This window comes from Lissotriton vulgaris, chromosome 6 (assembly GCF_964263255.1).
Source record: "Lissotriton vulgaris chromosome 6, aLisVul1.2, whole genome shotgun sequence".
In the NCBI taxonomy this organism is placed as follows: domain Eukaryota; kingdom Metazoa; phylum Chordata; class Amphibia; order Caudata; family Salamandridae; genus Lissotriton; species Lissotriton vulgaris.
This window is the reverse complement of record NC_141694.1, coordinates 770,657,656-770,674,455: the sequence shown is the minus strand read 5'-3', so window position 1 is coordinate 770,674,455 and position 16,800 is coordinate 770,657,656. Positions and strand designations below refer to the sequence as shown.

At 48.2% G+C, this 16,800-nt stretch overlaps 1 protein-coding gene across 4 annotated transcripts in view; it reads left to right on the top strand.

Moving 5' to 3' along the window:
• Positions 1-16,800, top strand: part of LOC147707956 (importin subunit alpha-6) — a 395,564-nt gene that overhangs the window by 201,192 nt on the left and 177,572 nt on the right. For all 4 annotated transcript variants that reach the window (XM_086926751.1, XM_086926753.1, XM_086926754.1 and 1 more), the window contains exon 9: positions 1,956-2,119. In XM_086926751.1, coding sequence (XP_086782877.1) covers positions 1,956-2,119 — 164 coding nt within the window. The remainder of the gene's footprint in view (positions 1-1,955; positions 2,120-16,800) is intronic.

Below are 16,800 nucleotides of genomic sequence, written 5' to 3'. Positions count from 1 at the left end.
CATCTTGGGAAGTCCTGGCTGCGTTTGTCCCCATCTGTGATGTCTAGCTGTTGAATGCAGGTACACCACAGTCAGCCATAGATCAGCTCCAAAGAACTGCAAACTTTCTTACATCTATGGGGTGCACTCTCAATGTGCCGAAGTCACACCTGACTCCTTCGCAGAAGATTACCTTTTTAGGAGACGACTTGCATAAAATGCTGTTCAGGGCCTTCCCTCTGTTGCAGTGAGTCCAGAACAATCGAGCTATGTTCATGATGTTTTATCCTTGGTCCTGGATCTGAGTGGGAGAGGCTCTGAGGCTTCTTTGCCTATTGGCCTCCTGCATGCTGCCAGTCAACTGTGGCAGGTGGCACTTGCAAGCTCTACAGTAGGATCCTAAGTCTCTGTAGACCCAGTAACAGGGAAACCTGTCAAATTCCATCAAGGTTTTGGAGGAGACTTCAAAAGATCTTCACTGGTGGCTGCTCTACTACATTTCCAGCAGCCACCCCACCTTTATTCCCCACCTAGAGTTGACGGTGGTGACTAATATTTCACTACCTAGTGTAGAAGGTTATCTGGAAGAGGTAGAGATCAGACGATTGTGGTCTGTAACAGAAATTCGACTCCATATAAATCTGTTGGAGTTGCACGCATCTCCTTGCTGCTGAAGGCCTTCCTTCCATCAAGTTATGGGAAGACTGGTGCAGGTTCTCACAGTCAACACTATGCCATGTAGTGCTGCAACAAGCAGGGCGGGGGAAAGACTCCTTTATTCTGCTCCAAGAGGCTGTTCGCCTCTGGAGTTGGTTGGACCTTCAGGCCATATCCTTCCTTATGAACCAGCGGGCAGTATGTTTGAATAGCAATGCAGAAACAGTCAGCTGACTGCACCTGATGGATCACCAATCGCGACTACAACCTGGGGTGGAGCAGGTAATTATCCATCAATGGTAAGAACGCTGGTAAAATCATTGCCACTGGTGAGAATGCACGTCACAACATTTGTGCACTGGAGTTTCCAAGAAGGCTCTCTCTAGGAGATGCATTCGGAGAATGGTGCACGTGACTCCTTTCCACTTTTCTGCCACTACCTTTCCTTCCCTGAGTACTGAAGATCAGAAACGACTGGGCCCAAGCCATCCTAGTTCCTTCAGATCAGGAAAGGAAAGTGTGTCACTTGCACTTCTTGGCATAGGCATCTGCCCCTGATCAGGCTACCTGTTTGGGAGTATCTTCTGTCATAGCATCAGGGCAGGGTTCTGCACCAGGACCTTCCCAATCTATGCCACCATGCATGTAGATTGAGCTGCTGCAATTGAGTGCATTCAAACTACCGACCGAGGTAGTTGTTTTCCTTGCTGCATGACACCCTTCAACAAAATCCATTTATGCAGGGTGCTGGGACAAGTTTGTGGCCTGTTGTGGAGTCCGCAACGCACCAGTTGCAAGATAAACTTTCTGTCATTTTATTGTTTTGTCTTTGGCCCAGCAAGGACTTGCAGTGGCCACCATTAAAGATAATCTGTTAGACGTTTTGCTCTAATAATGACTTTTGGTACTGTACCCTTTCTGCTCACTTCATAGGGACCACTAGTAATGCCCTAACCGAATGTACCTCTTTTCTCAATTGAAAGGGACATCCTAGTAACGACCTGAGGCACTGTATCCTTCTCCTAATATTATTTCAGGGCGATCTCTAGTAGTTATCTGCAATACCATGTTTCAACAAATGGATGATAATGGTGGATCTGCATAGTGTACTTTGATGTCAAGAAATCAGATTTTAAAGTGAAAGTGAATTACACTATTACATGCCTTTTAAATTCTACCAGTACATGGACCTTTTGACAAGCATCCATTATTATTGATGAAAGTGTATTGGATTATGACAGAGGCAATTTCAGTGACTTTGACATGAACATTTTGGGAATTATTTCATGATTGAATTGTTTTCCATTATTTTTTTCTAGGTTTCCCCATGTTTGACTATGCTCTCAAGGCTTCTGTTCATCAGTGATCCAGATGCGTTAGCAGACGCATGCTGGGCACTCTCTTACCTTTCTGATGGCCCCAATGTTAAAATTCAAGTTGTTATCAATGCTGGGGTATGTCGAAGATTGGTGGAACTTTTGATGTAAGTAACACGCTTTGCATACTATTAATGTGCTAATTCGTATTTTGCAAAATACTAAGTACCTGCATTGAGCTTAATCATACAATTTAGGAAAGTTTAGGAAAGTGCCTATTTTTCCATGGTTACCCCTAACGTTTTGCGAGATACCTGATGATAACTTGACTAAATGTGTGCTGGGACCCTGCTAACCAGGCCCCAGCACCTGAGTTCTTTCCCAAACTGTACCATTGCTCCCACAATTGGCACACCTCTGGTCCACATATAAGTTCCTTGTAAAAGATACCACTGGCACCAAGGGCCTTGTGATCAGAGAGGGTCTCTAAGGGCTGCAGCATGTATTGTGCCACCCTCAGAGACACCTCACCTAACACATACACACTGCCATTGCAGCCTGTGTGTTTTGGTGCCGACAAAACTTTAAATTTGACATAGCACACTTTCCTGTGTGCCATGCCTACCTACCACTCTAGCAGGCTTATCAGCCCTAAGGCAGGTGCACTATACCACAGGCGAGGGCATAGCTGCATGAGCAATAGGCCCCCACAATGCTAAGTCCATTCTTGGACATTGTAATTGCAGTGAAGCCATATTGAGTACATGGGTTGAGAGTTCGTCATTATGAACCCCACAGCTCTATGATGGCTTTACTGAATGCGAAGAAGTTTGGTATCAAACTTCTCAGCAAAATAAACCCACACTGATGCCCGTGTTAGATTTATTATGAAATTCACTCAGAGGGCACCTCAGAGATGACCCCTGAAAAAAGACCGACTTCTAGTGTATTGGCTGACTGGTCCCTGCCGGCCATCCCTCACCAGACAGGTTTCTGACCTCATGACCTTTGAGCTCTCAGAGGTCAGAAACAAAGCTTGCTCTTGGTGAAGGTGCTTCTCACTTCCCCTAGCAGGGACAGCAACACTTGGAGTTGAGCCTAAAAGGCTCTCCCCTTGTGTTATGCTGATTTGGGCAGCCCCAACTAGTGGAGATTCCCACCCCCATTTCTTAACCCCACTTTTGGCGGCCGGACAGACAGGAACATTTGTAAGTGGATTGGGAGTGCCCACATCATGCTGGCACGCCCCTAAGGTTGCAGGAGCTGAGGCAAGCCCCTCACTTGAAAATTCTCTATATTGCTTTGGAAAATTAGCCCCAATAGGAACAGGGATGTGCCCCTCTCCCCAAAGGGAAGTGGCACTCAAAGGGTGTAGTCGCCCTAGGGGATAGTAGCCATTGGCTGCTGTCCCCGATGTCTGTAATGCCCTTAAATTTAGTATTTAATGGCTTCCCTGACAAATTCGATGACCTAAGAAAAAGGATCGAATAGTCACATTGGAGAGATAGCTGCCAAGATGGATCACCAAAAAGGTGTAGGATCGCAAATTGGGTTTAGGATCGCAAATCTGTAAATATCCTGCCTTAACCCTTTCGATGCTGATGACGAGCTGGGCTCGTCATGGTGCACAGTGGTCGTGTGCTGATGACGAGCCCAGCTCGTCATAAAACAATGAAAATAGCAATTTCCAGCACAGGAGGGGAATTGCCTTAGCAGCGAAGGTGTTAATCCCTGCCATGCACCCCACTGCTGCCTAGCATATTCACAGAATTCACTCTAGAGTAGGAAATTGTTAAGACGATTGGAACAATAGTCACAAGGGTCAATGGGAACGGCCAGCTGCAAGTCACAACCTATATCAATGCTGGGATCAGATGCAGTCTTCTGTTTGAGGCCAGAGTGGAGGTCCCACTCTACGCTGCAGGCTGATATGTGGAGCTCGGAATTGTGAAGCCTGATAAAGAAACCTGGTACTGCCGAAGCTGATTCAGGTGGTAGCGACTCAATGCCGACCCAGTCCTGCGCTATGAGCGAACCTTTGTGCTCGTCCGTTTGAAGTGGTGGGTCGGGACCGAGGAGGTGGGGAGGCGGTAGGGGTACTGAGGCGGTCCTATGACCTGGCCTTTGACCCTTCCTTATTAGCGGAGGGTGCAGGTGTGGAACCCACACACCCTCCCCCACCTTACTGACATCCTTTTAGCGGCCGTGCCACCTTTCCTGAGAATTGCACTGCACCAGATCGGTCTGGTTACATCAGCTCTGACATGGGCGGACCCCCGATGGCGGTTCTGCGTGGGTTAGGCCTGGATACATAAACCTGTCGCCTTGAACCCATCACTCTGGTACCCCTTGGTTGTGGGATGCTCCTGGGATGCTTTAGTGAGTAGACAGGGTGAGTGCTTCAGTGTTTGCTCTGCCTGCTTGGCTCCCTTTGATGTGCTAACAAGGAGGAGCTGTTGGTCTTGTGAAGCTGGGCAAACTTCACCTGGTGTGCATCAAGCTCCACAAGAGACGTCTGGGCTGCTGAGCTCACCCGCCCACATCCTGCGAGCGTCTTGCAAGGTCCTGTAAACAGGTCTGAACGCACAGATGGGGTGAGGCTGTTTCCAGAGCAGTTGGCCTGGTTCTGTTCTATCGCTTTGTGATTCGCCTGATCACTGATGTATGTTTTGTATTACCGTGTTGAGCATGGTACTGTCTCATGTTGAGAGTGTGTGGTTTAGACTTTGGTCAAATCTCCGTTTTGGGGGTCTATTTCTCCAGCCCTAACTCGTGGACCATAACTCGTGGACCCCTGTTTCAAGATGGTGGTACGACCAGCTTGTTGAAAATAAACATAGGACTATTGTTCTAGCCCAAGGAAGTCACAGAAAGTAGAGAAGGACTCTGGGCTTGTTGACTTTGCATGGAAAGAAAGGTAGCACTTTATACCAGTTGTGGCAGAGGAGCGACCATCTTAGAAGGGTGTTTCTACACTGCACTGCCAAGCATTTTCCCGGATTTTTCAGCAGACCTTCCACTGTTTCATGGATGCACTAAATCACTTTAAGTTGCTTACTAAATATTCATTCTCTGTGTATAAACATAATTAACTTTCGGAAACAACACGTCTGATACCCCATGACCTAGTCTCAATTCATAAATAATTGAGCAATATGCAGCTTGCCTATAATTAGCCCTGAAAATCCCCTACGCAGCTTATAACTCTCTCTGTTGTTTCCCTCTCACCATGGCTCCAAATATCACTAGCCCCAACAAGGACCTGCTATCACGGGTGGGTCACAATGCTTATAAGATTGTTTACCCATCCTAACTTATCGAAAAATGCTGCTATGAAGTTTAAACATAATCTACTCAAACGGCACCCGGACACTCTTGTCTCTGATGCATACTTTTGTATGTCTAAAGGCATTGTCGTTGACAAACTAATCTTCTTCACTAACAGGAAAGCCCAGTGGAGAACAGCCTTTACGTCCATGCTCAGATCCAAACCAATAAGGAAAACCCCTCATGGTTGTAGACTAACCATTATACCCTCACCAGTCCTTAAAGCTGATCTTGCCATATCCCTATACAGCAATGGGAACATTCTTGTTCAAGCATCAAACTGAAGCCTAGAGCAATTTGACAAATTATTTATGAGGATTAAAAATTCAATGGCTAACAATGTACTGTCTACGCTACCAGATCAAGGTCTATTCTTCACAGAAAAACCTCAACTCGCAGATACCAGCTCTACCTCCTGCACCTTATATTCATCACTTACTAGAAATCAGCATGTCCAATCCTCCTGCACCATCTGGGAATCCTTTGTGGTCGAACCAAGGCCTCATATTGCAACTAAGGTCTGACTGAACACCAACTTATCAAACCACATGATTATTGTTCATAATATGTGATATGTGGAAAATCTGAAGGGTGCAGGGCCATCTTTTGTGAACTTATCAAACTTTCCTGATCCCACTACACACATGGCATTCAAACACAACACTCTCCCCCCTATAGCTTTCAGCAACAACAAACTGGGGTACTTGAGGCCTACTTCCCTCCCCTCATCTACTCCAAATTCGCCCCTATTTGAGCCTCGTTCTTACAACTAGCTCCCCAACCCACGGGTTTCATCGGACCTACAACTCATGAAAGCCTTCTTACCTGTAACTGAGTTCAACTTGGTTCCTAGATATAAAAGTAACAAAAGTAATATTTTTCTACAACCATTGCCTGTAGTCAGTCATTGAGTGTGTGTTCCTGGTTTGTATGAGTCTGTAGACCAAATGCAGTCACACCACCCTCCAATAAGCGTAACTTCTCAGCCCAGCTACCACTAAATTGGGAGTAAGGTATGATGCACTTTAACCTCTGCCATACCGGTGGGGTCTCACTGGACTCTGTGCACACTATGCCTCTTTTTTGGAATAGTATTTATATGGTACATAAATGGCATGTATGTATTTGGTACAGAGCCAGCTTCATACGGGAAGGTCTTTGATCAAAACACATTCTTAGAACGACTGCTTCATTTAGGAGTGCCAGAAATGTACCTAAGCAACCATTTGGATTCAGGGTCGATACAGCAGCTCACCCTTTAAGATCTGATGGTATCATAAACCACAGTAGTATTCTTGATTTAATCTTTGGTGCCACACTTTGTACTGATGAAGATTGGCCATTAATGACTCACTGGTTTAACTTACCTACATATCCCCCCATATGGATGTTAGGATTCTTCTCAGACTTTTCTTTTTTTATTACATTATTTGTAAGTAACATTTAAATGAAAGCAAATTGTGATACCAAATAGTACACTACAATTAGACCATTGGAGAAAATGCTGACCATGGGCATTGACCCGCCCACATCCTGCACTTCCTGTCGGGCATGCACAAGGAAGTGGTGGGGGGAGTACGATATGGGGCAGGTGGAGAACTCACCGCTCTGCTAAGATGGATTATGGGGTACGTCAGGGCTGCGTCCTGGCTCCATTACTATTTTGTTTATATATGAAATATTTAGAGAGTCAAATCAAGAAGGGGAAGGTGGATGCGCCGCTGGTGGGTCGCAAGTCATTATCAACGCTATTATACGCGGATGACTGCATATTGATGGCCAGAACTGCGATGGGGCTGCAGCAGGTTTTAAATAGTTTTAAAAGCTTTATGAATGATCTTGGACTAAAAACAAATGTAGCAAAGTCACAGATTATGGTGGTGGGAAAATCGCCCAAGATTTTAAAGACATGCTACCTAACAAATTAAAAATTGACCTATGTGTCGACCTTTTCCTATTTAGGGATCTTGTTCGATCAGAGAAGTTCCTGGGGATATCTAGTTGAGGCCAAGATCAGGGGCTTTAACAAAAATGTGGAGCCCACTTTTAGGTTTACCAAAAAACTAGGCTCCAGACCAATCAAAGCAATCATCGACATTTATAAAGCCCACACGTGTGCAGTTACTTCATAGAGTGCTGGAGTTTGGGGCCCATGTAACATCAAGAGTCGACAAAGGGCAGAGAACACGTTCATGAAACGACTTCTGACAGTTCCCACATGCACAGCTGCCACAATTTGCCACAGTGACATGGGCATGACCTCATTGTCATTTCGTATACAATTAGCCCCTTTAATGTTATGGCATAGCATTTGGGTGAAAGAAGAAGCAGCCCTGAACTGTGTCCTGGTTCTATATTGTTTGAAATTTGGATCATTTCAGGAAAATCCCTTGGATTTCTTATATTAGTGATTTTCTTGAGAAACTGCCAGATTGCCTCGAAAGCCCTAGTAATATAGCCAAAATACCAAGGGCCAGGTTGAAAAAAGAAATTTTAATCCACCTGTACTCAGCTAGAGATAACCTGGAGATGGGTAAAAAAGGGTTGTCGACCACTCATTACTGATTTGTAAACCTGGCATTGCGCCGTACCTCTCCTTTTATTTATTTTTTCAAAACTCTTTTTATTAAGATCGCAGAAATAAACATACACAGCGCTCCGATCCCCGGAGGGGCTGTGACAACAATAGTGCATCATAGTGTGCGATTCATTTAACTGTAAAAGGATCATTCCCTCCTCCCTCCACCCCACACCCCAACTACCCAACCATCCCCTCCCCCCTGTTGCACAATGTCTCTTCGATACTGTTTTGGGTATTCATACAGGAATTCGTATAAGTGTCCTTGTCCCGATATGCCCATTATAACTGCCCTTCTTCGCCTCCCGGCGGTGGTGGGGGCTCTAGCCACAGTCCCCTGTAGTCTGCCCATCTTTTCCATATTTTATAGTGTTTTGTGGGGCAGCCTCTGGCCTCAAACACCGGCCGTTCCAGCCCCATGCAAAAGTCTAGTCCTTTCTTCCACCCAATCACCCTGGGAACCCTGGGATCTTTCCAGGCCTGTGCCATATCTCGTTTGGCTAGTGTGAGACCCAGCAGCAGCAGGTGCTGTTTGTAGGCGTTGCCGCCCACCCCTTCTAATACATGGAGCAGGCCCAATTTTGCCGTAAGGGGGAGGTCCCATCCCAATACCTCTGACAGACAGTCCCACACTCCAGTCCAAAATGTCGCCAGGCCACCGCATTCCCACACTGTATGTAAGCGCTGCGAGGCCCCAGGGCGGTTATGCGCTATACAAATGCAATTTTTCATTTCATTTCATTTCATTTCATTATGTAAGAGGGTGCCCATTTCATGGCCACACCGCAAGCACGCCGGGGACTCAATCAAACCAGCCTTCCACAATCTCTCTCTGGTATGATAAGCACGGTGTAGGTATTTGAATTGTAGTAGGCGTAAGCGGGCAGCTATTGCTGCTCCCCTGGGGGACTCGAGAGCCTCCCGCCAATCCTCTTCCTCCAACTCCCCCACATCTCTTGCCCAGCGGTCTCTCAGGGGCTGTAGGTCTGAGGAACAGTATGTCACCAATGTCTGGTATATTTTGGATATCTTTTTGTCTTCTAGATCCCCCATGAATACCTTCGCCTCTATCGGGCTGAATTCGGGTAGAGTGTCTAATCTCACAAGTGCGGGTGTAAGGGCGTGTCTAAGCTGTAGATATCGGAAGAACTGGGTGCGGGGCATGTCAAATTCCGTGCTGAGTTCCTGAAAGGATTTAAGTGTGGTGCCCTTCAGAACATGGCCCAATGCTGAGATACATATCGAGTCCCAGCCTCCGAAACCCCTAAGGCACATCAGAGCCAGTAGCTGTCCATTATGCCAGAGTGGGGTCTCTCTGGTTAGTTTTCCCCACCATCCCATACGACGCAGTGATTGTCGCCATATCTGAAATACTACTTGTGTCGCTCTAGGCAATCTCTTTCGCAGCTGCGCCGAGTATAAGACCGTGTGTAGGGTGTCTGGTTCCATTAGGTACCTTTCTAGGGCATATGCCGGATCCTCCCTGTCGCTGTACCACCAATCGTTCAGGACTACCAGGTGTGATGCTTGGTAATATGATAACATATCTGAGGTCGCCAGTCCCCCACAGTATGTGGACAGAAAGCAGGTCCGTAGAGCTACCCGCGATGCCCCACCGGCCCACAGAAATTGGCCTAGAGCCGAGTTGACTAGTCGGAACCATTGCGGTGGTATTGGGTATAGGTGGTTCTGCAGTTGATACAGCATACGGGGAAGGGAGACCATCTGAAAAATGGCGGATCTACCATATATATTAAGGGGCATACGGGACCAGCATTTCATCTCCTGTTGCACCTTGTCCCACACGGGGACCACATTGCACTCCCAGGCAATTGCCGGCGTGGTCGTCAGGAACACTCCCAGGTATTTAAGACCCCCCGCCGCCCTTTGTATTGCCGAGGCCCACGGCCCGACCTCAAAGTGATCTCCCAGTGTCCAGAGGGTGGACTTCTGCGGTTTCAGACAAAGTCCCGAAACTTCTCCGAATATTCTCATGATGTCTAGGACCCGCGGCCCGGACCGATTCACGTTCGTGAGGAAGAACAGGACGTCATCCGCATATAGTGCGATTCTGTCTGATGGTCCCGCCTGCCACTCAAAACCCCTCAGCTGCGCATCCATCCGGACCCATGCAGCTAGCGGTTCCATAGCTAAGGCGAATAGGTATGGCGAGAGGGGGCACCCCTGCCGAGTGCCTCGCCCTATCGGGAAGGCTGCCGATACTTCTCCTGCCACCCTCACCGAGGCCGTCAGATCGGTATATAAGAGCCGGATATAGGACATAACGTGTGGCCCTAGGTTGAGGCGTGAAAGGAGGGCAAATAAGTAGGTCCAGCTCAGGGAATCAAAGGCCCTGTCAATATCCGCTAGTAATAGTGCCGCTTGATCTCCGGTTTTGCTCATCGCCTCCACTGCCACGTGGGCGCGTCGAATGTTGTGCCGCGTCGCTCGGCGGGGCATGAATCCGGCTTGGTCCGGGTGGACCAAGTCTGTTATGTATGGGAGAAGGCGGTTCGCAAGCGCCTTGGCTATTATTTTGGCCTCGGTGTTTAAAAGTGAAATTGGCCTATAGGACTCATGGCGGTTCGGTGGTCGACCGGTTTACAGAACACTACTATTTCTGCATGTCTCCAGTCTGCCGGCAGAAGGCCCTCCTCTCTGGCTGCCTCCAGGGCAGCTTTGTAATGCGGCCCCAGTTGGAGATGATAGCGCTTGAAGAACTCACTTGGGAAGCCGTTGGGCCCCGGGGCCTTACCAGTATTGAGCTCCCCCAGAGCCGTTCACAGTTCCTCGGCCGATAGCGGGGCCTCAAGGCGCTCGCGCACATCATCTGGGAGCGCGTGAGGCGGAAGATCAGTTATAAATTTATCAATGTCAAATCCCGAGAGGGAGTCCCGTGGGGCATACTGTGTCGCAAAGTAGTCGGCGAAACTGTCCGCCAGCTCCCTTGGGGCTGAGATGGAGGTCCCGGCATCGTCCTTGAGGCCCGGCAGTTCCTGTGTCTGGAACACCTTTTGGCAGAGCTTATGGAGCATCATGCTGGATTTGTCGCCCCATTGATATATTCTACTTCTTGTCGCCAGCCAGATCTGCTGAGCTTCGTCCATCAGGGGGAGGCATATGTTTGTTGCGCTAGTAGAAGCTGCCCCACATCTCCCAGGCGACTCGCTACCCCACACTGAGTCTCCAGCTGTTCTACCGCCGCCGCGGCCCGCACCAGCTCTTCCTGTCGTTTGCGGCATGCTGCCGCACACCATGCTATATCTACCCCGCGAAGCGTGGGTTTCAGAGCCTCCCAAGCCGTCCGTATGTCGGACACAGTGCCCAAATTTTCCTCCCAGTATCGGGCGATGGCCACCTCCAAGTGTTGCTGATATGCTTCCTGCTGCAAGTGCCAGGCGGAGAGGCGCCACCTAAACAGCCGCCTCCCTCTATCTAGGGCAATCTCAACCACCACTGGGGAGTGGTCCGACAGTCCTCGCGGCAGGATAGACGCCGAGACCACCCTGTTGACAACTGTACTGGGGACAAAGACATAGTCTAGTCTTGAGAACGAGTGGTGGACCGCCGAGACATATGTGTATTCTCGTTCATGTGTGTGGAGGTATCGCCACGTGTCCACCCAATTCATGCCACGCACCATACCATTCAATTTAGTGGGACTATCTGCTATGGGGTCACCCCTAAGTCTGAGGCGGTCGAGCCGACACTGCATGACGTCATTCCAGTCCCCCCCTATCACCGCCAGGCCTTCAGGGATTTCAGCCCACACTGTGAATAGTTTTTCAATCAGAGCCCATTGTAGTGGGGGCGGAGCGTATACACTCCCAAGAATTATTGACTCTGAACCCACCTTCCCCTGCACAAAGACATATCGGCCCTGGGGGTCTATCCAATGTTTTGTATGTGTGTAAGACAGTCTGCGGTGCAGCAGTATTGCCACCCCCCGAGATCCTCTCCCAAAGCCAGCGTGGTAGACCTGATCATAACCATATCTCTGTAGGCCCAGTGCTTTATTACCCAGTAGGTGTGTTTCTTGGAGCATCAAGACATCCACATTCTCTCTCTTCCCCTGTCTCAACACCGCACTTCTTTTAATCTTGTCAAGCATACCCCGTACATTCCAACTCATCACTTTCATTAGGGCTCGAACAGGTGTCCGCTCAGTGTTTTCAGCCCCCATCTAAACGCAGGTGTATTCGTACATCAAGCAGCGGGCATAATGGGCTTGGAAACCTCAACAGCATCTTTCAAGACAATTGTGTGCAAATCAACCTCCTCTCCCCCCTCCCCCAGGCCCCAAACACCCCACTGTGCAGTCCCCCTCCCCAACCAATATCTACCAACTTCCCAAAACTCCCCCCCCCAACCCCCACCCCATACCTCAATGAACGATGAAGTATCTGTCGCGGTACAGCGTGACTTCTGCCCCCAACATGAGACAGACCGCCCACCCCACCAATGGATCCCCATAGCTACCATTAAACCACTAACAAACTTTTCTGAACTGAGGGGTCGAGTCCGCCCTCCCTATGTCGTCCCCCCACCCGGATCCCAAAACCACAAAGTGACTTGTATAGCTGAAGTCTTAAGCTGCAGATCGCCAAGGTTGTCCAAGTCTGGGAAGAGAGTATTCTCCTCCCCTGATCCTGATTGACAGATCACCATCCATTGTGATAATTAAGATGCTGGATCCTGAGTGTCTGGAGCCTCAGCTGCCCCCGTCGCCCCAGTCTCTGTAGAAGAGTTCTTCTTAGGACGGGTTCTCCAATTACTTCTGCGGGGCGACCACCGCGGGGTCCGAGGGGGCCCAGCAGTGAAGGATGAGTCCGAATCCCGACCTGGGGGAGTGTGCACCCTGATCTCTCCTTTTATTTTAGTCACAACAAAATGTTTTATTTGATAAGCTTTAGGATGGATACTTCCTATTTATTGGTGTCATACCCACGTGATTCACACTGTGATGCCAACTTGGAATTGTGCCCATGCGATTCAAAGTCAATCTAGTGTACCTTGTATTTTATGTTTGTTTGTAATCTTTATATAGAACCAAGATGTGCTTTTTTGAAACAGCTTCTATGATTTTTAAACATTCGCAATTGTCAGACCACGTTAAACTATCTTCAACTGCTAGAGCATTTTTGGCAGGTTCACCCCGAGACTTTTTGCTTTTTCCTAGCCTGTTTCTGAAACCTGGTGGTGGTGATTTTAGGCCTCTGCACACTTTTTCACTGGGGTACAGTGTAAAGTGCGTGAGCTCTCTGTGTATGTGTGGTGAGTGACCTGCCCTCCCATAGGAATGAATGGGGAATATGTATGCCCATGGTAGTTCCTGATGTGTGGGGAGTGCAGCGTCGAGGTTGGTATGTGCGAACTCGTGAGATTGAATGCTGCGCAATGGTATATGCGGCATGATTGTGTCTAGTGTAGAAGTGCCACTTTTAGAAGTTGGCATATTTGTGTAATTTGTGTCAGGCGTGTGATTGGCTGAGGCTGGCTGGTGAGCCTGGCTCCAAGAGTCTGGGAGGGTCTGCCCCAGTGGTGAATGGAGTGTTTAGCATGCTGGTTTGAGGGTCCTGAGTGAGGCTGGGTTTCCCCCACACAATGCTGGCTCCACCCCCTGGGGTGCGTCTGATGTCCCTAGCCTGGTCAGTGAAAGGAATTCCCTATAACCAGTTCTAGCTGGTTCTCACACTGCCTGCACCCTTTAGACAAAGGATTTTGGGTATAAAAAGGGTGCTGTGACACTCTGAAAATGTTCTTGTTTCCAACTTGAATCCTGCCAGGGGCGTGCTGCTGCTTGGGCTCAGGGGAAGGCTTGCCTCCCTGAGCCCTGCCCAGCCCCTGGATACCTGATGGACCCTGTGCTGGGACCCCTCTGCTTTGCCTGGGGGGATTGGAGGACTTTTTCTTTGCTGGAGCTTTATCTGTTCTTCTAGTGCTTGGGAGCGCTGTTTTTCCTGCCCAGCCCTTGGACTGCAGAGGTCCTGGACCCCTGAAGGACTTTGCTGGACTTGAGATTTCCTTATAGCGTGGGGAGCGCTGTAGTTTAATTCTCAGCGCTGATAGCGCTTTACTTTTAATCCTGGCGCTTGAGGGCGCCTGTTCTTGCCCTTTAGCGCTAAGGAGCGCTTTATTTTACTTGTGAGGCGCTTGGGAGCGCTGTAATCAGCCCCTAGCGCTTGGAAGCGCTGATGTGCCCGGCGGCTGACCACGCCGCATATTTGCCCTTATTTATTTAATGTACAACGGGAGCCCACCCCGTGCTTTGGCAAAGAGATTGCCGCCGTAGCCTCGGCAGCGCGACCAGAGCCAGTGGGCTCATCAGGAGGGCCGCGCTGCCATTGGTTGGCCCCAGGAAGAGTTGCTGCGCAGCCATTGGCTGCCCACTGGAAGGAGAGAGCCGCGTCATCACCGGGGCTCCCATGAGCGAGGGAGAGCCCCGGTCTGCTGGTAGAGCCCAGCCTGCTTGCTCATCCGCCCAGGAGGAGGAGCCTCTGTGAAGGGGGGGCTCCACAACGCGGCGCGAGGACAGGCAGCACCAGAGCGGGACCGGAGCAACAAGAGGACTTCCCCCCACGGAAGCCGGTGAATCGAAGCCGGCTGGGGGGGAGAGGGAGTGAGGAGGCACTCTGCCAGTGCCTTTACCCTGAGCTGCCCCACTTGATAGCGGGCCGCTCCCACGGTTGTGGGGCATTTGTTCTTGTGAGTCCCCCAGAGGGGGGGCTCCACCAAAGGCGCCAGTTTGTTCGTTGAGCCCCGAGAGGCTCACGAAGTCCCCCTTGATGTGTGGAGAGGCCCGTGGGGCCTCGCTTGAAGCCGAGTCCCCAGAGGGGGGCTCCAACGATGCCACATGTTTCTGAAGAGCCCCCGAGGCTCAGGGGCATAATTGATGTCCTCAGGTGCCCAGCAAGTAGTGGACACGTGCAACGTTTAGGTTTTGCGCCGGTGGCGCACCCCTGACTGGCGCTGCATGGCAGCGCGCCCTGACATTCTGGACACAGGGCTCTTTAGTCCCTTTATTAGATGGGGGCTGGTATGTGATTATCTATGTGATGGTAATTGCCTAATGTGAGTTTTGCGCAATGTGATGTGGTGCTAGGAAATGTAATGCATTTAATATGATTACGCACCTTGATCTTACACCTCTGAATGTTTTTATGCATCATGTGTTTTTGCGCTATTGAGTAATGTTCTGGCACCTCTGAATGTTTTTAAGCATCATGTATCTTCCTTGATTTTACACCTCTGAATGTGTTGGTTTATGCAGCATGTGTTCTTCCTTCCCTACACCTCTGAATGTTTTAGGCATCATGTGTTTTCTTTCCTTACACCGCTGAATGTGTTTTTATGCATCATGTGTTTTCTTTCCTTACACCTCTGAATGTTGTGATGCATCATGTGTAATGTGTTCTTGCCTATACCCCTAGATGTATTTTATTCTTGGGTGGTGGTGTTTTGCCTAGTATAGTTATACTAGAGAGGTTATATGTCCATGCGTGATCTAGGCCTATGGTTATTAGTATTGCGTAGTGTGTACCTACCTTTACCAGTAGTTACTGGTTGTGATTTATAACTGTTATTTTGTGCTATACTTATTCTAAGTTCTTGAAGTGCTATTTCTAAAAGTGTTGATTCTGACAGTGGCCCTTGTGAATATTGCCCGTGCCAGTTGGCACAATGTACATGTGTGATTTCTATCTGATGTGTTTTTACAATACAGAAGTTATTTTTATATAACCTTGTGTGGAGTTCCTTTTGTGGTGTGCCTAGGATGTTGTTGCTGTTGTATGCTGGCGCAAATGCTTTACACATTGCCTCCGGGATAAACCTGTCTGCTCGTGCCAAGCTACCAAGGGGGTGAGCAGGGGTTATCTTGGCGTGTGACTCCCTTGCCCTGACTAGAATGGTGGTTTCTGCCTAGCTTTGGCATCAGCCTTAGCCAACCAGAAATAGCCAGTTCTAACAAGCATGAATTCATTTGTTTAATGGTGTATAAGTATATCTCTGCGGCTGTCCGGCAACGGAACATTGTTGGAAAATGATTACTTTATATTTGGATTATATTGATCAGATCAGCATGTCCATTCATGAATTTTTGCGTGTAAAGATAGTATGATATTGTCTCACATGTAATTTGCATTATTTGCAAACATTATTATCATGGATTTATGATTATTTGCTGGTATTTTACTCTATTATAAATTGTCTGATGAAATGTTTTTTTTTTTATGGTGCTCTCTTTTATGGCTGGTATTCAGCCGAATAAAGACGTTTGACTGACTGAGACCATTGGTCAGTCCTGCATAAAGGTTCTATGCTCAGGAATCTGTGATATGTCTCACCGTATTTCTAGTTTACATCAATAGCCGATACAATATAAAGTTAAGAAGCCTAACTTAGTAGTTAAATGTCCTTAGAGTATGAGCCTCTGCAGTTCTGTATATTACATTGCACTATCTACACAAAGCCCCTCAGGATTGTTAGGGAGATTAGATGGGTGAACCCAATCCAATGGCCCTGCACTGCTAATATCCATCAAGTCAGTGGCCTGATCTTACTGGTAAATCATGAAAAGAAAAACGGTGGAGCTGAGCCAAAACCACATTTTGAAAGTAAGTAAAGAGATATTTTTATGGTTTAACAATGAAGTTTAATTTCATTTTCAAAATTAATAATAAACCAATTTGATGCTGTATTCTACTTTGAGCAGCGTGCTGTGGCTGTTCTGAATGTAAGGTAACAGCTGGTAAGAGCCATTAAACACTAACATGACCTGTAGCCAAGAAGCCTTTTGTGGATCATGTCTCTCCCTACTTCATAGCTGGCTGGGAAGGCATAGTATGATATCTCAAATTTATAGAGAAGGAGAAGAATTTGAAAAACGAACAACTCACGAATTTACTGGTGAAAATAACAAAAAAAGTAATGTATTAACCACAT